The sequence below is a fragment of the Salvelinus alpinus genome, chromosome 31, assembly GCF_045679555.1.
Source record: "Salvelinus alpinus chromosome 31, SLU_Salpinus.1, whole genome shotgun sequence".
Classification (NCBI taxonomy): Eukaryota; Metazoa; Chordata; class Actinopteri; order Salmoniformes; family Salmonidae; genus Salvelinus; species Salvelinus alpinus.
Genome location: NC_092116.1, coordinates 21,983,296 through 22,010,429, shown reverse-complemented (window position 1 = coordinate 22,010,429; position 27,134 = coordinate 21,983,296). Strand labels below are relative to the sequence as shown.

At 42.1% G+C, this 27,134-nt stretch overlaps 2 protein-coding genes across 2 annotated transcripts in view; one reads left to right on the top strand and one right to left on the bottom strand.

The window, feature by feature from the left end:
* LOC139561149 (butyrophilin subfamily 2 member A1-like) overlaps positions 1-27,134 on the bottom strand; it is a 66,294-nt gene that overhangs the window by 18,866 nt on the left and 20,294 nt on the right. The window lies entirely within an intron of this gene.
* Positions 10,027-16,815, top strand: LOC139561589 (E3 ubiquitin-protein ligase TRIM21-like). The gene is made up of 8 exons (XM_071378811.1): positions 10,027-10,365; positions 10,769-10,980; positions 11,155-11,314; positions 11,527-11,622; positions 13,141-13,374; positions 13,723-13,870; positions 15,564-15,590; positions 15,771-16,815. The coding sequence occupies exons 1-8, from the start codon at positions 10,156-10,158 to the stop codon at positions 16,307-16,309; spliced, it is 1,626 nt and encodes a 541-aa protein (XP_071234912.1). The 5' UTR covers positions 10,027-10,155; the 3' UTR covers positions 16,310-16,815.

Sequence of the window (27,134 nt, the reverse complement as noted above, 5' to 3'; positions counted from 1 at the left end):
CATAGGTATTCCTCTTGTCGGGTAGCACGGGTAACATTCCAGAGAGACATCAGGGATTGCAACGTGCTCTGCTTCACGGAAACATGGCTAACTCAAGAGACGCTAACGGAGTCGGTGCAGCCAGCTGGTTTCTTCACGCATCGCGCCGACAGAAACATACATCTTTCTGGTAAGAAGAGGGGCGGGGGGGTATGCCTTATGATTAACGAGACGTGGTGTGATCATCATAACAACACACAGGAACTCAAGTCATTCTGTTCACCTGATCTAGAACTCCTCACAATCAAATGTCGACCGCATTATCTACCAAGGGAATTCTCTTCGATCATAATCACAGCCGTATATATTCCCCCCCAAGCAGACACATCGATGGCCCTGAACGAACTTTATCTGACTCTTTGTAAACTGGAAACCACACACCCTGAGGCTGCATTCATCGTAGCTGGGGATTTTAACAAGGCTAATCTAAAAACAAAACTCCCTAAATTCTATCAGCATATCGATTGTGCTACCAGGGCTGGTAAAACCCTGGATCATTGTTATACTAACTTCCGCGACGCATATAAGGCCCTCCCCCGCCCTCCTTTCGGAAAAGCTGACCACGACTCCATTTTGTTGATTCCAGCCTAAAAACAGAAACTAAAACAACAAGCTCCCGCGCTCAGGTCTGTTCAACGCTGGTCCGACCAATCTGATTCCACGCTTCAAGACTGCTTCGATCACGCGGATTGGAATATGTTCCGCATTGCGTCCAACAACAACATGGACGAATATGCTGATTCGGTGAGCGAGTTCATTAGGAAGTGCATTGACGATGTCGTACCCACAGCAACGATTAAAACATTCCCAAACCAGAAACCGTGGATTGACGGCAGCATTCGCGTGAAACTGAAAGCGCGAACCACTGCTTTTAACCAGGGCAAGGTGACCGGAAACATGACCGAATACAAACAGTGTAGCTATTCTCTCCGCAAGGCAATCAAACAGGCTAAGTCCCAGTACAGAGACAAAATAGAGTCGCAATTCAACAGCTCAGACACAAGAGGTATGTGGCAGGGTCTACAGTCTATCACGGATTACAAAAAGAAAACCAGCCCCGTCGCGGACCAGGATGTCTTGCTCCCAGACAGGCTAAATAACTTTTTTGCCCGCTTTGAGGACAATACAGTGCCACTGACACGGCCCGCTACCAAAACCTGCGGACTCTCCTTCACTGCAGCCGAGGTGAGTAAAACATTTAAACGTGTTAACCCTCGCAAGGCTGCAGGCCCAGACGGCATTCCCAGCCGCGTCCTCAGAGCATGCGCAGACCAGCTGGCTGGTGTGTTTACGGACATATTCAATCAATCCTTATCCCAGTCTGCTGTTCCCACATGCTTCAAGAGGGCCACCATTGTTCCTGTTCCCAAGAAAGCTAAGGTAACTGAGCTAAACGACTACCGCCCCGTAGCACTCACTTCCGTCATCATGAAGTGCTTTGAGAGACTAGTCAAGGACCATATCACCTCCACCCTACCGGACACCCTAGACCCCACTCCAATTTGCTTACCGACCCAATAGGTCCACAGACGACGCAATCGCAACCACACTGCACACTGCCCTAACCCATCTGGACAAGAGGAATACCTATGTGAGAATGCTGTTCATCGATTACAGCTCAGCATTTAACACCATAGTACCCTCCAAACTCGTCAGTCAAGCTCGAGACCCTGGGTCTCGACCCCGCCCTGTGCAACTGGGTCCTGGACTTCCTGACGGGCCGCCCCCAGGTGGTGAGGGTAGGTAACAACATCTCCACCCCGCTGATCCTCAACACTGGGGCCCCACGAGGGTGCGTTCTGAGCCCTCTCCTGTACTCCCTGTTCACCCACGACTGCGTGGCCATGCACGCCTCCAACTCAATCATCAAGTTTGCGGATGACACTACAGTGGTAGGCTTGATTACCAACAACGACGAGACGGCCTACAGGGAGGAGGTGAGGGCCCTCGGAGTGCGGTGTCAGGAAAATAACCTCACACTCAACGTCAACAAAACAAAGGAGATGATTGTGGACTTCAGGAAACAGCAGAGGGAGCACCCCCCTATCCACATCGACGGGTCAGTAGTGGAGAAGGTGGAAAGTTTTAAGTTCCTCGGTGTACACATCACGGACAAACTGAATTGGTCCACCCACACAGACAGCGTTGTGAAGAAGGCGCAGCAGCGCCTCTTCAACCTCAGGAGGCTGAAGAAATTCGGCTTGTCACCAAAAGCACTCACAAACCTCTACAGATGCACAATCGAGAGCATCCTGTCGGGCTGTATCACCGCCTGGTACGGCAACTGCTCCGCCCACAACCGTAAGGCTCTCCAGAGGGTAGTGAGGTCTGCAGAACGCATCACCGGGGGCAAACTACCTTCCCTCCAGGACACCTACACCACCCGATGTCACAGGAAGGCCATAAAGATCATCAAGGACAACAACCACCCAAGCCACTGCCTGTTCACCCCGCTATCATCCAGAAGGCGAGGTCAGTACAGGTGCATCAAAGCAGGGACCGAGAGACTGAAAAACAGCTTCTATCTCAAGGCCATCAGACTGTTAAACAGCCACCACTAACATTTAGCGGCCGCTGCCAACATACTGACTCAACTCCAGCCACTTTAAAAATGGGAATTGATGGAAATTATGTAAAAATGTACCACTAGCCACTTTAAACAATGCCACTTAATATAATGTTTACATACCCTACATTACCCATCTCATATGTATATGTATATACTGTACTCTATATCATCTACTGCATCTTGCCATCTTTATGTAATACATGTACCACTAGCCATATTAAACTATGCCACTTTATGTTTACATACCCTACAGTACTCATCTCATATGTATATACCGTACTCTATACCATCTACTGCATCTTGCCTATGCCGTTCTGTACCATCACTCATTCATATATCTTTATGTACATATTCTTTATCCCTTTACACTTGTGTGTATAAGGTAGTAGTTGTGGAATTGTTAGGTTAGATTACTTGTTGTTATTACTGCATTGTCGGAACTAGAAGCACAAGCATTTCGCTACACTCGCATTAACATCTGCTAACCATGTGTATGTGACTAATAAAATTTGATTTGATTTGATTTGATTTGTCCAGATGGGATAGGGCAGTGTGCAGTGCAATGGCGATTGCATCGTCTGTGGATCTATTGGGGCGGTAAGCAAATTGAAGTGGGTCTAGGGTATCAGGAAAGGTGGAAGTAATACGATCCTTAACTAGCCTCTCAAAGCACCTCATGATAACCTGGTTGTAATGCTGGTGAGTTACCGCCACTCTTATATCCATATTCTTTCAGGCTGCGTGTAACAACACAAAACACGTTGTAGGCTAAAAATGTAAGAAATAACACACAAAAAAACGAAGTACTGCAAAGTTGCTCAGGGGCAGAGCTGCCATGTCTGTCAGCGACATCTTCCTAATAGGCCTATGGAAAGTCCAGGAAACTGTAGCCTACTGTCTAGATAGGTTACATGGAAACTGAAATCTGGACACTGACTGTACGTCTATAACCTCTCACATAGCCTTATTATAAACTCCTGCAGAAAAAAAAACATTTCTTGAATGAAAATGATACACCAAATGCAGGCAGAATTTGGACTTGGGAACAGTAGAGGAGAAAAGTGATTTCTTTCTTTCTGCATCTTTGACACCATCTGTTGAGGTGCTGTCTTCATCATAAAAGCTGATAGCATTTCAACCACATAAAGTAGGCTATTTGTATTTGTATTAAAGATCCCCATTAGCTGCTACCAAGGCAGACACCTTGGTGCATTCAGCTTGTCAACACTTCTTACAAAAACAAGTAGTGATGAAGTCAATCTCTCCTCTTTGAGTCATGTACATGCATATTATTAATATTAGCTCTCCGTGTGCATTTAAGGGCCAGCCGTGCTGCCCTGTTCTGAGCCAATTGTAATTTTCCGAGGTCCCTCTTTGTGGCACCTGACCACACGACTAAACAGTAGTCCAGAGCTTGTAGGACCTGCCTTGTTGATAGTGTTGTTAAAAAGGCAGAGCAGAGCTTTATTATGGACAGATTTCTCCCCATCTTAGCTGCTGTTGTATCAACATGTTTTGAACATGACAGTTTACAGTCCAACAATTCGTCACCTTAACTTGCTCAATTTCCACATTATTTATTACAAGATTTAGTTTAGGTTTAGGGTTTAGTGAGTGATTTGTCCCAAATAAAATGTGTTCAGTTTTAGAAATATTTAGGACTAACTTATTCCTTGCCGTAATTTCTGAAACTAGTTGCAGCTCTTTGTTAAGTGTTGCAGTCATTTCACTCTCTCTGAAATAGACACACTGGCTATACTCAACGCTAGTGGCATGTCATTAGTAAAGATTGAAAAAAGTAAGGCTCCTAGACAGCTGCTCTGGGGAATTCCTTATTCTACCTGGATTATGTTGGAGAGGCTTCCATTAAAGAACACCCTCTGTGTTCTTTTGGGCAGGTTACTCTTTATCCACAGCAGACTATGATGGATAATGTCAAAGGCTGCACTGAAGTCTAACAACATACAGCCCCCACAATCTTTTTATCATACATTTCGCTCAGCCAATCATCAGTCATTTATGTAAGTGCCGTGCTTGTTGATGTCCTTCCCTTTAAGCGTGCTGAAAGTCTGAAAGTAAAATTGCATTGTATCTGGTCAAACATTTTTTTCCAAAAGTTTACTAAGGGTTGGGAACAAGCTGGTTGGTCGGCTATTTGAGACAGTAAAGGGGGCTTTCCTATTCTTGGGTAGCGGAAGTACTTTTGCTTCCCTCCAGGCCTGAGGGCAAACACTTTCTAATAATTTGTTCACTACTTCCAAACTCACTAATGGGTGCATGCTAAATAGTAACTGGAATAAGCAATTTCCAGAAATGTGTCAAGTGCAGCGTCTGTTTGCTCCTCATTACACACCACAGACCAACAAACATTATTTACATCAACAACATAGGAATCACTATTGTGTGACCTTTTATTCTTAGACCAGCCTTTGGAACTTTGGTTTTCCTATCTATGGCTGCTATATTGTGATCACTACATGCAATGGATTTTGATACTGCTTTAAAGCAAATTTCTACAGCATTAGTAAAGATGAGATCAGTACATGTTGATTTTATTCCTGTGCTGTTTGTAACAACCTTGATAGGTTGACTGATAACCTGGACAAGGTTACAAGCAAGCACTAGTTACAGTTTGAAGCTTTTTCTTGAGTGGGCAGCTTGATGAAAGAAAATATACCTCTCTGTTGATATCACATCCATTATCAAGTACTTCACACATGTTATCCAGAGACTGTCTGCTAGACATTGGTGGTCTATAGCAACTTCCCACCAGAATGGGTTTAGGTGAGGCAGATGAACCTCAAGACATATTACTTCAACAGTATTTAACATGAGATCCTCTCTAAGCTTTATAGGAATGTGGTTCTGAATATAAATGGCAACACCTCCACCTTTGGCATTTCTGTATTTTCTGTAGATATTATGTATTGCTACCACTGTATCATCAAAGGTATAATCTAAGTGAGTTTCAGAGATTGTCAGAATATGAACATCATCTGTTACTAGCAAATTATTGATTTCATGAACCCTGCTCCCGAGTGGCGCAGCGGTCTAAGGCACTGCATCTCAATGCTAGAGGTGCCACTACAGAGCCTGGTTTGATCCCGGGCTGTATCACAACCGGCTGTGATCGGGAGTCCCATAGGGCGGCGTACAATTGGCCCAGCATCGTCTGGGTTAGGAGAGGCCGGGGTAGGTTGTCATTGTAACAAGAATTTGTTCTTAACTGTCTTGCCTAGTTAAATAAAAACACATTGTAACGTGGGCTATTTTTTTTGCATTTTCTACTAGGGCACACCGCCTCAGTGCTAGCTATATAACTCTAGCTGTAAGATCAGCAGAAGCATTCAGGGCAGTAAGAGGGACATAAATTAGGTTACTTACATTGTGTCTTCCAACGCCCCTGGGATAATGTACATTTGCTTAAGCATTATGACAACTCAGCGACACAATGGTAGGGATTAACTGAGCTGGGCTTGGGTCAGTCATTGTCTCAACGTTCTCGGCTGCCCTTCATAATATTATTGAATCCCACATGAACAATCATAAACTCAAATTCCTGATGTAGGTTTAAAATGTTTGGGAGCAGCTTATTAATGTCTTGTGCTCATGGATAGCACAATGTTTTTGCTCAGGTACTGAGACATTTCTCATCATTGATCTTCCCAATACAATGGCCGGAGAAGGAGATGGAGAAATCCACCCATTCCTACCCCTCACACAATTCGTTGAACCTTTCGCTGCCCCCTGGGATAGATCCAAACCTCCCATAGCAGGCAGTGCCCCGTCAGATCCAGAGAGAGGGAAAGGTTCCAAACTCGACAACAAAGCCGCTGCTGGAGTCAGCGTAGCTGAAATCAGCACAGCCGTCGCAGACACAGGCAATCCCAACGATAAAGGCACCGGTAGAACAGGTACAGCGAAGCTATAACTGATGTCAATCTGCTCCGAACCTCTCGCACGCGTCCCGTCTGCTTAGCAGCATGCCGCTGCCTTCGGTTTCCACGACTTGTGACATGGGACCAGCTCTGATTGAAACAATCCTCTTGCTGTTCTTTGTCTACTCCACTACAAGATGGAGGAGGAGAAGCAGATGGAGACGACTTCCTTGGCAGGCAAGTTCCAGGAAGCACAGGCCATTCGGATAGGGACAGATGACAAGGCGGGGAAACATCCATCAGCCCCGAGCGGCGTCCAGCTACAGGAGTCGAGATCTGAAACTTAACTGAAATCTTATCAGAAACACGTTGAGTCGTTTTCACAGCTTTCTTTTTCCTTACCATCGGTCAAAATGATGTCATTTGGACATTTTGTACATAAAATAAAAATGTTTGATGACAGAGAGAACTTTACTGATATAACTATATAGACTGAAGCATTCATTCTATCAAACTATTACATTATTCTGTTTCACAGGTTTTTTTTTAGTCTTCTATGGCAACATATAATGACAATAGAGAAGCTACATGTATCTAACTATAGACACGTTGACTAACAAATAGCCTACCAAAATGTCAAATTATAAGCAGGAACATATCTTACTCAAGCAAAAAAGAAATCCTGCAACCGCTGTCAAAAAATCTTTCTGCCGTCTTTGACTGTAGCTTATAGCGTATTGTCTATATTTGCGGGTTAGGGTTGTGTGTGGGCCTCAGATTTTGACTTTATTACATATAGTCAGGCTGTTGCAGATGGGTTATTAGCAATTGCGGGTGAACAAACAGCTGACCCGCGCACCACTAAAATGTATGGCTTCTTATAATTTGACCAGAGGAAATGTGAAGATGTTTAATTATTTTCAACTTTGCCAGAAAACAGTATGACCTACCAATCAAGTTTTACACAGGGTTGTCACCATTTTGTGATTGTGCAGTTAGCAAAGTTTGTCTTTGTCTTGTGTAAATACTGCAGCTTGTCGTTAACGTAACAGAATGCCAAAGAAAGACGTTTGACTTTCAAGCATCAAACACACACACACACACACACACACACACACACACACACACACACACACACACACACACACACACACACACACACACACACACACACACACACACACACACACACACACACAGTCTTGTACAGCTAACCTTGTGGGGACATACAATTCAGTCCCATTCAAAATCCTATTTTCCCTAACCCTAACCCTAAACCTAAACCTAAACCTAAACCTAACCCTAATCCTAACCCGTACTCTTACCCTAACCCTAACCCTAACCTTTACCCTAACCCTAACCCAAAAACCTAAACTTTATCCTAACCCTAGCTCCTAACCCTAACCCTACAACTAATCCTAGCTCCTAACCTTAATATTTAAGATAATTCTAACCCTAACACTAATTCTAACCTTAACCCTAAACCCCCTAGAAATAGCATTTGACCTTGTGGGGACTAACAAAATGTCCCCAGCTGGTCAACTTTTTGTTCGTTTACTATTCTTGTAGGGACTTCTGGTCCCCACAAGAATAGTTAAACACGTCCACACACGTCCACACACACACACACACGTACACACACACACACGTACACACACACACACACACACACACGCACACACACGTACACACACACACACACACACACACACACACACACACACACACACACACACACACACACACACACACACACACACACACACACACACACACACACACACACACACACACACACACACACACACACACACACACACACACACACACACACACACACACACACACACACACACACACACACACACACACACACACACACACACACACACACACACACACACACACACACACGTTTGCATAGGCCCACACTGGTTCTGATGTAGAAATACCTAATTCAGGGAAAGGGGTGTGTATTTATTATGTTTTCAGAAATGAAACTCAAGGCAGAAAAGACAGAGAGTATTAGAGATCAAATACACAGAGACTATAGGAGCCTGAAGTAAAGGAAGATCGCATCAGCTGAAAGGTAGTACTCTTTTTCTTATAGTAAAAACCGATTGTATGACTTTTATGTGTACATTATGCTACCGTCAGGATGTGTTGACATAGGATGTAAAGGAATGTTGTTCAACTGTCATGTATTATTGATTGTTTGTTATTGACCACGTACAGGTACCATAGATGTAAGACATTATGACATGGTGGAATACTGTTGATAGACATATTATACTTTGAAGGACTATGGTAAAACTACTTTTATTGTTATTTCTGCATCAAAACTAGCCAACAATTAGCCTCATTCAATGAAATAGTCAAAAGTAGGTCAGTAGGAAAGTAGGTCAGTAGATAGGTAGGTCAGTAGGTCAGTAGGTAGGTCAGTAGGTAGGTAGGTAGGTACAGTAGGTAGGTAGGTAGGTACAGTAGGTAGGTAGGTAGGTAGGTACAGTAGGTAGGTAGGTAGGTCAGTAGGTAGGTAGGTAGGTACAGTAGGTAGGTAGGTAGGTACAGTAGATAGGTAGGTAGGTACAGTAGGTAGGTAGGTAAGTACAGTAGGTAGGTAGGTAGGTACAGTAGGTAGGTAGGTAGGTCAGTAGGTAGGTAGGTAGGTACAGTAGGTAGGTAGGTAGGTACAGTAGGTAGGTAGGTAGGTCAGTAGGTAGGTAGGTAGGTACAGTAGGTAGGTAGGTAGGTAGGTAGGTACAGTAGGTAGGTAGGTCAGTAGGTCAGTAGGTAGGTCAGTAGGTAGGTAGGTAGGTACAGTAGGTAGGTAGGTCAGTAGGTCAGTAGGTAGGTCAGTAGGTAGGTAGGTAGGTAGGTACAGTAGGTAGGTAGGTATACACACAGTGTCTTAGAGTCATCTCTCGTTATATGGGTGTGTCAGTGGTCATACCATATGTGGGCATACCTATATGTCTCACTGTGAAATCTCATTTGACTGATGCAATACCTCAATAGACAATGTACTATAGACATCAGGATGGTGTTGTACTGTTCCTGTACCAGTAGAGGGCGACCAAACACTGTTCATTTTAGTGCCTCAGTTACACAGCAAAGTTGTGACTATTCTGTAAAGCAGCGTTTTCCAAACTCTTCCTGGGGACCTCATGGGGTGCACGTTTTGGTTTTTGCCCTAACACTACACATCTGATTCAAATAAAAAACGTTGATTATTTAAATCAGCTGTGTACTGCTAGGGCAAAAACCAAACTATGCACCACCAACAACGCATCTCTAATATGCGCTTTAGTCTCTTAAAGGGGCAATCAGCAGTTGAAACAATAACAGAGTGTGATTCCCACCCCTGTTTCGGTATAAAGCTTATCAATGGGGCTGGAGAAATGTAACCACTCCTAAATTCATAGACAGACCTATGGATGCAAGGGCTGACCATCCATTATATCAAGATGAAAGTTTTAACCATGTTTTGAGGATACATAGTGTTTGTTTCCAAACATTGGAGTAAAACAATCTTATATTTTGGGTTCTGATGGAGTACTACAGTTTAACTAAGCTCATGAGGCATTTAAAATGATGTTGCAACTGCAGACTGTCTGTTTAATGAACAATGAATAATTAATCTGACATCTGTAACATCCCATATCAGACATGGCCTTCTCATCTGCAGTCTCCATCTCCATCAACACCCCTGTCCTGATTGAGCAGCACCTCAACTGTTCCATCTGTCTGGGCCTGTTTAAGGACCCGGTCACCACCCCCTGTGGCCACACCTTCTGCCAGACCTGCCTGGAATGCAACCTCCACTTCAATGACCTCATATGCCCCGTCTGCAAGGAGCATCTAAGGAGGAACCCACAGGTGAATTAATGCCAGATAAAATCAATATAACACTTCCTGTCTCAGCCATTTTCCCCTCTACATCAACCTGTTGTTTGGGGGGGATGTATTGTACTAAAATCAAATCAAATGATTTGTAGACTAACCGAGCTGTATACTAACAGGGAAATGCTTACTTATAGGCCCTTCTCAACAATGCAGAGAGAACAAATTTAGAAATAGTAGAACAAATATTACACAAGGAATAAATACACAATAAGTAATGATAACTTAGCTATATGCACTTGGTACCAGTACCGAGTCGATGTGCAGGGGTACGAGGTAGATATTTACATATAGGTAGGGATAAAGTGACTAGGCAACGGGATAGATAATAAACAGTAAGAGCATCAAATTGATAAACAAAGCACAATATCATCCACAGGTGAACATCATCCTCAGTACTCTCATTCAGGAGTTGAAGAAGGCCCAGGAGAGGAAGCCAGGGGAGTATTCTGGAGCTCCAGGTGAGGTGGCCTGTGACGTCTGCATTGAGAGGAAGCTCAATGCCCAAAAGTCCTGTCTGGTGTGTCTGGCCTCATACTGCGAGACTCACCTGGGCCCCCACACCTCAGCAGGCAGGCTGAAGGGCCACAGGTTGGTGGCCCCTGTGGATGTCCTGAATGGCTTGATTTACTTTAACTTTATTGATTCTTGCTAACAGTTCACAATAAAACTGTAGAAATACAGAAAATTGCATAGAAAAAAACTTCATCAGAAAACACACACTTAGATGGATAATATAGTGTACTGTTTAAAATGTATAAACAGGCTGGTGGCCCCTGTGAAGGACCTGGATGGGAGGGCGTGTCTGACCCACGGTCGTCCACTGGAGCTGTACAGCAGGGCAGAGGGGCGCTGTGTCTGTGCCCTCTGCGTGGAGGAGGGTCACGAGGTCATCTCCGTGGAAATGGAGTGGGACAGGAAGAAGGTGTCATATTTTCAATGGGTTTTCATGCTGTCATATATTCAACTGGTTCAATAAATTCTGTAGATGTTTCGTTGTGTTTAAAAAGTGTGTAGTATTGAGTGTGTCTGAATGAGAGTGTGTATTGAGTGATGAAAACATAAAATACCCTACCACAAAACTATGAGATAGTTTCATTGTGTGTGTGTGTGTGTGTACATGTTTGTATGTCCTAGGGTAACCTGGGGAGCACCAAGGCTGATATGCAGGAGAGAATCCTGGAGAGGGAGAGAAAGGTGGAGGAGATCAGGGTGTCTGTGGAGCAGTGCAAGGTGAGGCCTGGTTAAGTCAGAGTGAGGTACTACCTGTTTACTTGCAAACACAGAGATGGAGGACTGTAACAGTGACATATTTAACCATGAGACAGGCGGAGAGACCTGTTGCACATAGACAGGGAGAAAGAGAGACCTGTTGCACATAGACAGGGAGAACGAGAGACCTGTTGCACATAGACAGGGAAAAAGAGAGACCTTTTGCACATAGACAGGGAGAAAGAGAGACCTGTTGCACATAGACAGGGAGAAAGAGAGACCTGTTGCACATAAACAGGGAGAAAGAGAGACCTGTTGCACATAAACAGGGAGAAAGAGAGACCTGTTGCACATAGACAGGGAGAAAGAGAGACCTGTTGCACATAGACAGGGAGAAAGAGAGACCTGTTGCACATAGACAGGGAGAAAGAGAGACCTGTTGCAAATAGACAGGGAGGAAGAGAGATCTGTTGCACATAGACAGGGAGAAAGATAGACCTGTTGCACATAGACAGGGAGAAAGAGAGACCTGTTGCACATAGACAGGGAGGAAGAGAGACCTGTTGCACATAGACAGGGAGAAAGAGAAACCTGTTGCACATAGACAGGGAGAAAGAGAGACCTGTTGCACATAGACAGGGAGAAAGAGAGACCTGTTGCACATAGACAGGGAGGAAGAGAGACCTGTTGCACATAGACAGGGACAGGGAGAAAGAGAGACCTGTTGCACATAGACAGGGACAGGGAGAAAGCGAGACCTGTTGCACATAGACAGGGACAGGGAGAAAGAGAGACCTGTTGCACATAGACAGGGACAGGGAGAAAGATAGACCTGTTGCACATAGAGAAGGACAGGGAGAAAGAGAGACCTGTTGCACATAGAGAGGGACAGGGAGAAAGAGAGACCTGTTGCACATAGACAGGGACAGGGAGAAAGAGAGACCTGTTTCACATAGACAGGAAGAAAGAGAGACCTGTTGCACATAGACAGGGAGAAAGAGAGACCTGTTGCACATAGACAGGGAGAAAGAGAGACCTGTTGCACATAAACAGGGAGAAAGAGAGACCTGTTGCACATAGACAGGGAGAAAGAGAGACCTGTTGCACATAGACAGGGAGAAAGAGAGACCTGTTGCACATAGACAGGGAGAAAGAGAGACCTGTTGCACATAGACAGGGAGAAAGAGAGACCTGTTGCACATAAACAGGGAGAAAGAGAGACCTGTTGCACATAGACAGGGAGAAAGAGAGACCTGTTGCACATAGAGAGGGAGAAAGAGAGACCTGTTGCACATAGACAGGGAGGAAGAGAGACCTGTTGCACATAGAGAGGGAGAAAGAGAGACCTGTTGCACATAGACAGGGAGAAAGAGAGACCTGTTGCACATAGACAGGGCGAAAGAGAGACATGAAACACAGACAGTGAGACAAGCACAGAGAGAAAGTTAAAGTGAAAAGTGAGGCAGACAAAGACAAAAACACAGGAGGGAGAGAGACATTGAGTTAATACTGAGTTGTTGTCCACCATCCATCCTCTAGGCCCACATGGACAGGGAGAGGAGGGAGATTGACTCTGTGTTCAAAGCAGTGATAGCAGCTGTAGAGGAGACCCATCTAGATGCTCTCAGGCCCATGGAGGAGAGGCAGCAGGAGGTGGAGAGAGAGGCAGGAGAACTCACCCAGGAGCTGAAGAGAGAGATCAGAGAACTGAAAGAAACCATTGGTGAATTGGAGGATGTTGCTGACCTCAAGGATCACATTCACTTCCTGCAGGTGAGTAATTTTACTTTGACATAACCCTTTTAATATATGATCCACACATGATCTCCACTGGCACCACACTCTGAACATTCTGCAAGCTGTTCCGATGTTAGTTGATGCATGTGTTTGTGTACCAGTATTGTGTGAAATACAGTACATGGAGTGTACTAGACTGGAGTGTCTATTGTCTGTCTAAAAATGGTTGAATTTGAATTTCATAATAATGATACAGTGTAATGAAAAACAAGTGTTCAATGAACTTTGTCATCTATCTCTGTTAATGTGTCTCTCTTTCTCTCTATTGATTCCTCTGTCTCCCTCTCTTTCTTTCCCTTGTCCCTCCATCTGTCTCGCCACCAGACTTTCCCATCCCTGTCGGGGCTGTGTGATGGCAGAGACTGGACTGAGGCCTCCATTGATACTACACTCTCCTTTGGCACCATGAGAAGCAGCTGGTCGACCATGACGGAGAGAATCAAGCACGAGCTGGAGAAGCTCTCCTCAGTTGGTAAAAGATTGAGACAATATAAACCGTACTAAAAATAATACAGTTGGAGTCGGAAGTTTACATACACCTTAGCCAAGTACATTTAAACTCAGTTTTTCACAATTCCTGACATTTAATCCCAGTAAAAATCTCCTGTCTTAGGTCAGCTAGGATCACCACTTTATTTTAAGAATGTGAAATGTCAGAATAATAGTAGAGAGAATGATTATTTCAGCTTTTATTTCTTTCATCACATTCCCAGTGGGTCAGAAGTTTACATACACTCAATTAGTACTTGGTAGCATTGCCTTTAAATTGTTTAACTTGGGTCAAATGTTTCGGGTAGCCTTCCACAAGCTTCCCATTCCTCCTGACAGAGCTGGTATAACTGAGTCAGGTTTGTAGGCCTCCTTGCCCGCACACGCTTTTTCAGTTCTGCCCACAAATTTTCTATAGGATTGAGATCAGGGCTTTGTGATGGCCCCTCCAATAACTTGACTTTGTTGTCCTTAAGCCATTTTGCCACAACTTTGGAAGTATGCTTGGGGTCATTGTCCATTTGGAAGACCCATTTGCGACCAAGCTTTAACTTCCTGATTGATGTCCTGAGATGTTGCTTCAACATATCCACATAATTTTTCTACCTCATGATGCCATCTATTTTGTGAAGTGCACCAGTACCTCCTGCAGCAAAGCACCCCCACAACATGGTGCTGCCACCCCTGTGCTTCACGGTTGGGATGGTGTTCTTCGGCTTGCAAGCCTCCCGCTTTTTCCTCCAAACATAACGATGGTCATTATGGCCAAACCGTTCTATTTCTGTTTCATCAGACCAGAGGACATTTCTCCAAAAAGTATGATCTTTGTCCCCATGTGCAGTTGCAAACCATAGTCTGGCTTTTTTATGGCGGTTTTGGAGCAGAGGCGATATAGGACCACAGTTTTACTGTGGATATAGATACTTTTGTACCTGTTTCCTCCAGCATCTTCACAAGGTCCTTTGCTCTGAAGTACATTCATCTCTAGGAGACAGAACGCGTCTCCAGAACGCGTCTCCTTCCTGAGCGGTAGGACGACTGCTTGGGTCCATGGTGTTTATACTTGCGTACTATTGTTTGTGCAGATGAACGTGGTTCCTTCAGGCGTTTGGAAATTGCTCTCAAGAATGAACCAGACTTGTGGTGGTCTACAATTTTTTTATGAGGTCTTGGCTGATTTCTTTGGATGTTCAAATGATGTCAAGCAAAGAGGCACTGAGTTTGAAAAAAGGCCTTGAAATACATCCACAGGTACACCTCCAATTGATTCAAATGATGTCAATCAGCCTATCAGAAGATTCTAAAGCCATGACATAATTTTATGGAATTTTCCAAGCTGTTTAAAGGCACATTCAACTTAGTGTACACTTCTGAACCCCTGGAATTGTGATACAGTGAATTATAAGTGAAATAATCTGTCTGTAATCAATTGTTGGCAAAATTACTTATGTCATGTACAGAGTAGATGTCCTAACCGACTTGCCAAAACTATAGTTTGTTAATTAACAAGAAATTTGTGGAGTGGTTGAAAAACAAGTTTTAATGACTCCAACATAAGTGAATGTAAACTTCCGACTTCAACTGTAAATAGTATAGGACTACTTTCCAGTGTTTTTCTGTTTAGCTTGATATGTTGCAAGTACCCTGACAGCCCAAATATGTGATTTCTTCCACAGAACTTGAGAGGATCCTGAAGTTTGCAGGTGTATATTTTTTTTATTTCAGTGTAAAACTACATTAGTATACAAATATTTTAGAGTACATCTCAACCACATTCATTTTGTAGTAGGCCACATGTTAACCTCATTCAGGCCAACTGATAGGCCTTATATATGCCCATATATCTTTTCATATCAATAACAACCATATATGATGTTATTCAGTTGATGTGACATTGGACCCGGACACAGCAAACACACAGCTGATTCTATCTGAGGACGGGAAAGAAGTGAGAGATGGAGGGAAGATACAGGACCTCCCTGACTGTCCGCATCGCTTCGATCACTTCGGCAGCGTCCTAGGACACAACAAGCTAACCTCTGGGAGATCATACTGGGAGGTGGATGTCGGGAACAAGACGGGTTGGGATCTGGGAATAGCAAGAGGAGATGCAAACAGGAAGGGGAAGCTCTCTGTGAATCCTACTAACGGTTACTGGGCTATAGTGAATTATAATGGTGCCAAATACGGAGCCTTGGGGGACCCGCCTTTTCTGTTGTCACTGAGAGAAAAGCCCCAGAAGGTGGGGGTGTTTGTGGATTATGAGGAGGGGTTGGTGTCTTTTTATGATGTGGAGGCTAAGGCTCACATACATTCTTTCACTGGGTATTCCTTTATTGGGGAAATATATCCATATCTCAGCCCACATCTTCTGAATGGGGAGGAGAACTCAGACCCACTGGTCATCACCAAAACAGGGTGATGTCACGCATTGCTCAGCCTTATAGGTGAAAGACATTCACTTCAGGTTAGGATTAGGATTAGGGCTACAGCTAGAGTTAGGGTCGGGTTAGGGCTGTGGCGGTCACAAAATGTTGTCAGCCGATGATTGTCAAGCAAATAACTGTCGGTGTCAAGGTAGTTCACTGTTAATTAGCATAAACACATTTAGCATCTCCTGGCTTCCACACATACAAGCAACTGGTGCAGACCTTTGGAACATTAACATTTGAAAAAGTCTAATAAGTCCATGTAATATAGCCTACAAATTCACAATAAATCCATTATTTATTTTAGACAGGTCTAAAGAAGCATGATATGAAGAAAATGTAGTCTATTTCAGAAGAACAGAAAAGCATACTTTGAGATGTCCTTATTTTAGGTCCTGATCTGGCTATGCCAAATGGCTGTGGGCTACACTAGTTAATTTAGCAGACAAGATTTGCTTAGAATGTCGTTGCATTATTGTATGAAGAATAAAATTGAACAAAGCTGAATAAAATAGAAAGGATATTTTCTCCAATAGATTTGAGGAAGTGCGCACATGCGGCTATTTTAGGTTTAGCGGTTAACAAAGAAATAGGTATTCCTATATGCTTAAGAGTTATTCATGTAACTTTAATTGTTCTACAAACGTTGGGCTATATATTTAGATGTCTAATACATTGTAAGGCTGCATGATGCGACTCTAATGATTTGAAAAAAATAGCTTGAAAGGCATGAGCTCTGCTTAGTTTTTTGGCGCAGGCTGTACACACGACATCAGTCACTCATTCACAATTTGACAAGCACTTGATGATGCCTAGAATTTTACAGTGGCATTCCCTTTGTGTGGCCGGAATGCACCCTAAAAAAATGTCATTCCTTTTGCAGCCAGTAGCCGTTGTGCCCTTCTCCCTGAGAGCTGCTCGCTCTGAATCACCTCTCACTCACATGGCTCTCCATCACTTGATCGGGTCTTTCTCACAGGCTACAAGTGAAGACCGACACTTCGGGGACACAACTGCACGTGTCCTTATCCAATTCCGAGGTTCATATTTAAGTTATTGGAAGAACTGTCCACATTTACTTTTCGTCAGCCAACAAGAGGAGTAGGCCTAACGAACAGCAAAAGCACTAGCCTATGTCAATCTACTATCCCCCATAGTGCAAAAGTCAACCTATTCTGTTCTGTGCGATAAATAAATATTCCAAACATAGTCTGGGCCAGTTGTGGGATGTGATAGATCCCAAATTAATACAACCACTAGCATCAAAAAACCTTTTTTATGCAATATGACTGACCCAACAGATCAGAACATATAGCTTAAAATGTTAGGCTATTAGGCTATTTATTCACATTATAAGCGCAGCAATGCGCACATGGTAGTAGGCTATAATTAGCTGAAAACACATCAAAAGTGACTGCAAATGCAATTATTGTTGTAATGCTTTTATTATGAAGGTGCATTTTTCTGGTGAAAATGATCTTACCCAAACTGTAAACTCACACGCTGCTAATGTTTGTCAGTTAGGCTTTACACCCCGTGTAAAGCGGATTAATGTACTTAGTTTTAAGAAGTCATTTGGCAACTTTATATAGAGCTATGGGCTAGGCTACATGAGGTGTGCGACTATGATTAGAAAATGTCGCAAAAAAAGTAATTGTTTCTTATGCTGGGCATCATTCTCAAGTGATAATATATAATAGGCTAATATTGTCACCCATCAGACTATTCTTGATTTAATCTTTACATATACTAAATAATACTTGTATGACATTAGTTTTGATTGAGAACGCACCACTATCATGCACCTGTATTACAACAGGGACAGGGTGAAAACATGTCATCTATGCACTTAAAGAGCAACTGGAGGATGCTTTTGACATGGTTCATTTTCATTCCAGTCAGGTAGGCTATACTCCTGTTATAAATATAAGCACCTTGCTTAATATTAGGAAGGTGTTACAATGATGCTTGTACGAACTCGAACCCAGTCACAGAGAAACACAGCAAGCAGAGGTAAGGGTAAATCCAGATCTTTACTAAAAGTCTTAACAGAAACAAGGCAACCACACAAGAGTGCACTAAACATAAGAGCTAAGCAAGGATCCAGGCCAACAGAGGAACCTAAATAGCCAGGCAACCAGGTGAACAGAGGATCCTAAATAGCCAGGCAACCAGGTGAACAGAGGGGGCAATCAAACACAGGTGAAGCCAATAAGAAACAATCAGGGTAACCTGGAAACTAGAAACAAGGTACGGGTGCCCTCCAGCAGTAACCTAAGGAAAAACACTCAAAATAAAACAGAAACTGTAACAGAAAGTTGAGAAATAAATATAGTAGGCCTAGCCTATAGAAAGCTGATGTAATCCTCCTCTTTTTTATAGAGCCCATCACTCTTGTCTTGCGCAATTGCATAGCCTATAGAAATGTTGTGCAACATGAGCTCATGGACTTGCATGAAGTGTTTGATTAGATTCGATTACATTTGCATTGATGTCAGAGTGATTAGATGGACAATAGAGTGCTTAGTACCAGGCAACTAGCAAGTTTGGTAGACTACTAATTACCAGCAGAAAGCATCAGAACTTGGAGAAGCCTAATTAACGTGACTAAACGGTCACATGGAAGTTGACTGCCTTCATGACTTGTGACCGCCGGTGTTGCGGTAATACGGTCACCACAACAGCCCTAGGTTGGGTTAGGGTTAGTATGGTGTTAGCAAATTGTCAATTCAATCAGATACGTATTTTGTCTTTCTTTTTACTTTGTTACACATTGATGAAAATATTTGAATCAATTGCATATTGTGGAAGGACCACCAGAGGGCAGGCTGGGCTCACCTATAGTAGCCCAACAAGGCATGGGAGACAAGGTAACCAGAGGCAATTAAGCACAGCTGACACTACTAATGAGATATTCTCCTTCCCCTATAAGAGAGAGTATGGAACCAGTAGTGAGGGGGAAGAACTATCTCTGGAAGATGGCCACCGAGACAGAGGAGCTATCTATGAAGAACCATTAAATCGGTGACAATCCCGTGACTTTTGTGGTAGTTTAAAGACAATCGTATTGTGTTCCTGTTTGATCTGGAGAAGAAGATTTTCATTGATTATGTTGGAGTGTTTGTGTTGACCAAATGCCCTCAATATAGAACTGTGTTCAATCAAGAAAACCTACTCCTGTCTCGTTTGTTCCACCTTCCCGCTTTAGAGTGACGCCCAATTACTTGGTCCGCTCACAATTATATATAACCATTGAGTGACTACGTTTTGTATGAAATTAAAACTCTTACTGGCATTACAAAGCATAAGTGTATACATCCTGAACCCTCTGTGTAGGCCTGTGTACTGTAGATTTTTGCTGACAGGCCTCTTATTCACACAGGAGCAAGTCAACAAACAATTTAACACCCACCCAAAATAGTTACACTGGCCATCTCTGAAGTCGCACATCAATTGCTGTTAACTCACAAAGCACTTTTGGGGCAAATTAGGTCATACACTGCACTGCTGAAGCTATACTCATATAAAGTCATGAATACATCAGTATAGCTATTGTGGCGGTTTCGACGCCAAGATCTTTGTAAGACAGGGTTTATACATACAATCACACACCACCAGTCCAAGTGAAGGGTTAAACTGGTTTATTAATCAGGCATCAACAGCGTTCTTGATATACGAAACTCAAAACAACCAGAGTAAACACTTTGTCGCCAGTGGAATGTCCTTCAATCTTGGTCTTTGGGGGTTCAATCCTTGTTGAAATCATAATTTCCTTTCTCCTTAAAACCTCCACCGTATGCTTTGTCTTCTCCAATCACCTTCCTACTCCTTCACCTGCCGGGGTCAAAGAAAGAAAACCCACGGCGCGTTAAGTAGAGGCACTGATGGGTTTCACTTGTCTGCAGTTTGGCTCTGATTACAACTTGAGACAGGTGTGGCTGTTCTGCTGCAGTCTAGTTTTCCCCTGAGCTGTCCGTGGTCCTGTCTCTGGGGAATACATCGCATTGCTGTCCGTGATCCTGGCAGCCAAAAAACAAAGAAACCTCGCAGGCACATAACATAACGTCCATCCACCACACAACCCCTGACACTGCTACACTATACACTACGTAACATCAGTATAGCTATTGTCCCGACGTTGCCCTGTTGGTGAGGTTTATGACCCCCATAAATACCTTTCCCCCTTTCTACTCTACAGATGTGACTCTTGGAAAGCTGTTGTTAACATAGAGAGAGTCTGGTAACATCAAAAGGGTGGGGAACAGAACCATATTTCGGTAATCCAACCAGTTGAAAATATTACTGGTACTTAATGGTACTTAAAAAATATGATGTCAGATCAGTTGTCTGAGACATTATTACTGATGATAGGGCGACAAACTGTATCTTGGAAAGTCTACACATTCCAGTTATCAGACTCACATGGAATTGTTGTGCAATTGAAATGTTTAAATATGAAACTATGTGAAAAGATTAAATGTAATTTTAGCTTCTAAATGAGAATGGTTTTCATAAAGTAAAAACTCTGCTCACTCAGTGGCCCCGCCCAAGTGAACAGACATTGGCTGTAAACTATGAAACACGCCCTTCTCTGCTAACTACATAAGCGCCTTTATGAAAGCTAAGACGATAACCTAACGAAATTAGCATCGTGTTCCGAGGACGTGAGGACTGCTGTACATACGTTCAAATGGCTAATTTCAAAGTGGAGTTGACCATCGACACGCTGGAAGGATGAATTTCAACTATACCAGCCAGAATATAGCATGAGCTTACCTCTACTGCTTCTCTCTCTCGGATCCGGGATCCCCCCATCAAAAAAGCTGACTAGCATAGCCTAGCCTAACGCTACAGGGATATCATATAATAAAATTTTCTGGAAATCACAAGTCCAATACAGCAAATGAAAGATAAACATCTTGTGAATCCAGCCACCATTTCCGATTTTTTTAATGTTTTACAGCGAAAACACAATATGTATTTCTATTAGCTAACCACAATAGCAAAAGACTCAAACGCATATTTTCACAATTTTTCTACCACATAGGTAGCTATCACAAATTCGACCAAATAAAGATATAAATAGTCACTAACCAAGAAACAACATCAGATGACAGTCTTATAACAGATATATTGTATAGCATATGTTTTGTTCGAAAAATGTGCATATTTCAGGTATAAATATTGGTTTTACATTGCAGCCACCATCACAAGTCTCACCAAAGCAGCTAGAATAACTACAGAAACCAACGTGAAATAACTAAATACTCCTCATAAAACATTTATGAAAAATACACGGTGTACAGCAAATGAAAGACAAACATCTTGTTAATCCAGCCAATATTTCAGATTTTTTAAGTGTTTTACAGCGAAAACACAATATAGCATTATATTAGCTTACTACAATAGCCAAAAACACAACCGCATTCATTCAAGGCACGTTAGCGATAGCAAATAAACCAGCAAAATATATAAATTTTTTCACTAACCTTCTCAAACTTCATCAGATGACAGTCCTATAACATCATATTACACAATACATATATGGTTTGTTCGAAAATGTGCATATTTAGCGATACAATTCGTGTTTGAACAATGTGAATAAGTAGCCAAAATTCAAACAAATTGTCCGGAGAAATCTTGGAGAGGCACCTAATCTAATCAATAACTAATCATAAACTTGAATAAAAAATACAGGTTGGACAGCAAATTAAAGATACAATAGTTCTTAATGCAACCGCTGTGTTAGATTTTTTTAAATAATGTTAGTACACATACAGCTTACGTTATAGCGAGACAGCGCCGAAAATAATGGCGCAATATTAGTCTAAACATTTTCGACAGAAATACGAATTAACATCATAAATGGTTCCTACTATTTGATGAGCTTCCATCAGAATCTTGTACAAGTTGTCCTTTGTCCAGAATAATCGTTGTTCGGTGGTAGAATGTCGTCTTCATCTGTGGAATTAGCTAACAAAGCTAGCCATGCTGCACAGAAGTCTCCAACTCACCAGAACGCATAAACAAAGAAAATACCGAAAATCGGAATAAACTGATATAAACTGATATAACTCGGTTTAAAATAACTACATTATGATGTTTTTAACACATATATCAAATTAAATCAGAGCCGGAGATATCTAACTTCTAAAACGATAGCTTTTCAGAGCGCAATGAAGACGTCCGTCTCGCGTCAGGCCAAACGTTGAAAAGACCAGACCTTCCGTTCCAATACGTCTTGTTCGGCCTCAGATTAGGCTAGAGACCCCATTCCAACTCTCACTGCCTACTGAAATCTAGTGGAAGGCGTATGCAGTGCATGTCGACCCATAGATTCCATGCAAATTAATAAACTGACCCTGGAACAGAGCCCTCGATTTCAGATTTCTCACTTCCTGATAGGAAGTTTGCTTCAAAATGAGTTCTGTTTTACTCACAGATATAATTCAAACGGTTTTAGAAACTAGAGAGTGTTTTCTATCCAATAGTAATAATAATATGCATATTGTACGAGCAAGAATTGAGTACGAGGCAGTTTAATTTGGGAACGATTTTTTACAAAGTGAAAACAGCGCCCTCATATTGGCAAGAAGTTAAAAGTATGGCAACTTGGTATGAACTTTGAACTCTTATTCACCAAAGTAGTGATACCTCCTAGCCGTTGAGTTAGTAGCAGCAGCAGTAAACGTGGGCTAGGAAAGGACGGACAAAGTATCTGCTCTACCACATGACGACGGTACTACAACGTATCCACTTTACCACAAGACATATTCTTCAAAGGACTAAGAGATCCCTGCTGGGCAACCCGGCCTTCCATCTACAACCAACATATATCGAAGCGCAGCTCAGAGTAAATATTTCTTGCATTTTCCTTTTCCAAATGGGCGGTTATTTAGAATGCATAAGATTCTTTATTTACGTTAGCATAGCTGAAATGGGTCCGATAAAGACCCAAACCTTTTGTTCCTCAGTCTTCCCGTGCTTTCATTTCACCCAACCCCCTTTTTTTGTGTAACCGGCCGTCATATCTGTTCCGTCCGCTAGGGACGTTTTCTTGTATGACATAATTAGTAATCAATGTTTGAGCCATCCTGTGTATATGCAATTCTGTGTGATTATTTAGGTATTTAGTAAATAAATAATTAAACCAAATTTTGTATTGCTGATTCAACTTGTTAGCCAGGGTTTGTGAAGATAACCAAGAATTCTACGACTTTCAGATGAGACTGAATAAAGTGATGATTAATAATTGACTGCTATTGATGTAAAAGATTACCAGTTCTTTAAAGAGTTTATTCGGAAGATAACAGCTCTATAAACATTATATCGTTGTGCCCCAACTTTCTAGTTAATTACATTTACATGATTAGTTTAATCAGGTAATATTAATTACAGAGAAATTATTTTATAAAATAGCATTTCATATCACTTAATCTGGCATAGCAAAGACATGACTCTACTCTCAAAGTCATGTATTGTCAATATAGCTATACTCATATGAAGCCATGTATACTCAATATAGCTATACTCATATAAAGCCATGTATAATCAATGTGAATTCTTAACTGTGTTGTTATGATGTCATAAATACACAAACATAAGATACGAGAGTTGCAAAAATACATTTCTTCTGACAAATTAATTAGCCTAGTTATACAATTTAAAACCAATGCTGCTTGCTGGTAGACCTACAGCTACCAATTTCCTCTACAGTTTTTCTAATGTACAGTATTACGCATCTAAGGGCTTTATTTCCACAGTATTTCCATGCTATGGGGCTCTCTGTGTTCACCGTTCGTGGTGAATTACCCTGCCTCGATTGATCTTTCAATCCCCTGTATTCACAAGTGGCGGTTCTTTCTCTCAAACGGTTTACAAAGTTGTGTACTGACTCACCCCCTTCCTGTTTGCAGCTACCGAAAACGAATCGCTCGTAAATTACGTTCCTGGCAGGTTTGAAGTAATTCTCCAATATAGCCTTTGCATCACACTGTTGTTGTGCTGTGAGGGTGAGATTGTGGCGGTAGATATGCCTGCATTCCTCAGAGTTGTCGCTTGGACCTCGTTGGGTTTCTCATGTAGACCGGTCGCCAGTGCATAGTCCTCGAATTCATCCCTGAAGTTGTCCCAATTAGTATTCCAGTCCCCTGTGAGAACCATGGGATTTGGTGGCGGAATGTTCGCTGCCATAGCGATGGAATAGGAGATCTCTTTGCCTTCAGCCATCGAGGTAGGCAGTGATGCTAGCTAGCCAGCTAACAACGAGTTGATCAGTGTTGTGACTAGGAAACGGCGTGTGTTCGCATATGGAACGTAACTGCGCCTATACTGTACTTAGCAAAAATAACAAACGTGTGGTTTTCAAGCCACTTCTGATACCATGTTTCAGTATGATGTGTTGGATAAAGGAATAAAGACAGACACCAATGTCAAGTTCAATAGCCTTGTTCATGCAATGTACAAATCCCTACACACGGAGTCCGGGAAACAGGCCGGCTAGTCGATTAACTATAAACTAGACTCTGTAATACCAACCTCTTGGTAAAGAATGCAATATCTTCTGTAATTAAAACCTGTTAGGGCTGCAAGCCCGATATCGGTACACTTATGACAACATCCAGCTCAAGTGCAGGGCGCGAAATTCAAAATCTATTTTTTTTAAATATTTAACTTTCACACATTAACAAGTCCAATACAGCATTTGAAAGATAAACATCTTGTGAATCCAGCCAACATGTCCGATTTTTAAAATGTTTTACAGCGAAAACACCACGTATATTTATGTTAGCTCACCACCAAATACAAAAGAGGACAGACATTTTTCACAGCACAGGTAGCATGCAGGTAGCATGCACAAAGCCAACCTAACTAACCTAGAACCAACCTAACTAACCTAGAAACAACTCCCTCAGATGACAGTCCTATAACATGTTACACAATAAATCTATGTTTTGTTCAAAAAATGTGCATATTTGAGCTATAAATCAGTTTTACATTACTGCTACCATCATAGCTACAGTCAGAAATAGCACCGAAGCAGCCAGAGTAAATACAGACACCAACGTCAACTACTTACTTACACATCATAAAACATTTCAGAAAAATATATGGTGGATAGCAAATGAAAGACAAAGATCTTGTGAATACAGCCAATATTTCTGATTTTTTAAGTGTTTTACAGCGAAAACACAATATATCGTTATATTAGCTTACTACAATAGCTAACACACAACAGCATTGATTCAAGGCAAACGGTAGCGATAGCACAGTTCGACAGATATATGAAATAGCATCCCAAATTGGGTCCTTATCTTTGTTGATCTTCCATCAGAATGTTGTACAAGGGGTCCTTTGTTCAGAACCGTCTTTGTTTGGATCCAGAACGAACTATTTCCCTCTTGAATTAGCAAGCACACTGGCCGTGCGGCGCTAACCTCTCCTTCTTGAACAAATTCTTCCAACGCATCACATCTAAAGTCCCGAATAAATTTCAATAATATAATTAAACTATATTGAAAAAACATACTTTAGGATGATATTGTGACATGTATCAAATAAAATCGAAGCCGGAGATCATATTCACCTATAACGACGGTTTTCCAGGAGGCGATTCCAGGTCCAACTTCGCGCCTTCGGAAAAAAAAATGATGGCGGACCTCTCACTCCAAGAGGTTGTATTCAATCCCAGAACGAGATAATCAAGTCATTTCTGCTCTCACTTCCGCTTGACACCCAGGGGAAGGTGTATGACGTGTTTCTATAGTCCCAAGTGACATGCCCTTTTATAGACAAGCTCTTGAAGAGAGACCTCGCTTTTGGAAATCTCACTTCCGGATAGGAAATGGGCTGTAAAAAGAGTTCTGTTTCACTTAGAGAAATAATTCAAACGGTTTTAGAAACTAGAGAGTGTTTTCTATCCAATAGTAATAATAATATGCATATTGTACGAGCAAGAATTGAGTACGAGGCCGTTTGAAATGGCCACCTCTTTCCAGGTTACTCAATGCTGCTCCTTCAGCCATAACAGGTTAAAGGACACTATGAAAAATGCCAATCGGAATTTGTTTTTACACACAAAGGGGCTTTATTACAAACATAAATACTTCTCCCCCCCCCCCCCCCCCCCCTATATATGGAGATCCTGGGCTGGCGAGGTTGCATGTGGTCTGTGGTTGTGAGGCCGGTTGGAGGTACTGCCAAATTCTCTAAAACGAAGTTGGAGGCAGTTTATGGTGGAGTAATTAAAATAAAATTCTCTGGCAACAGCTCTAGTGGACACTCCTGCAGTCATTGTGCCAATTGCACGCTCCCTCAAAATTTGCGACATTTGTGGCATTGTATTGTGTGACAAAACGGCACATTTTAAAGTGGCCTTTTATTGCCCCCAGCACAAGGTGAACCTGTGTAATGATCAAGCTGTTAAATCAGCTTCTTGATATGCCATCTGTCAGGTGGATGGATTATCTTGGCAAAGTAGAAATGCTCAATAACAGGAATGTAAACACATTTGTGCCAATATTTTATTTTGAGAAATAAGCTTTTTGTGGGTATGGAAAATGTCTGGGATTTTTTATTTTAGCTCATGAAACATGGAACCAACACTTTACATGTTGCATTTATATTTTTCTTCAGAGTAGATTTATAAGTGTGTATATAAGTAGCTAATATGGCCTGTATTATGTCTTATTAGCCACATATTAGGCCTTAATTCAATGTTTTCTTATTCAAACATTATAAGTCATGTAGTAATAGCCAATCATTAATAACCTCATTGTTAGTCATAAAGACATACTGTATGCATATTTAATAAAGAGC

What these genes read in the sequence shown, in the direction of transcription:
- LOC139561589 (XM_071378811.1), top strand. Translation starts at nt 10,156, where the DNA reads ATGGCCTTCTCATCTGCAGTCTCCATCTCCATCAACACCCCTGTCCTG. An exon ending in ATCACATTCACTTCCTGCAG is followed by an intron (nt 13,375 to 13,722) that starts GTGAGTAATTTT and finishes TCTCGCCACCAG; the next exon opens with ACTTTCCCATCCCTGTCGGG. An exon ending in GGAGAAGCTCTCCTCAGTTG is followed by an intron (nt 13,871 to 15,563) that starts GTAAAAGATTGA and finishes TTTCTTCCACAG; the next exon opens with AACTTGAGAGGATCCTGAAG.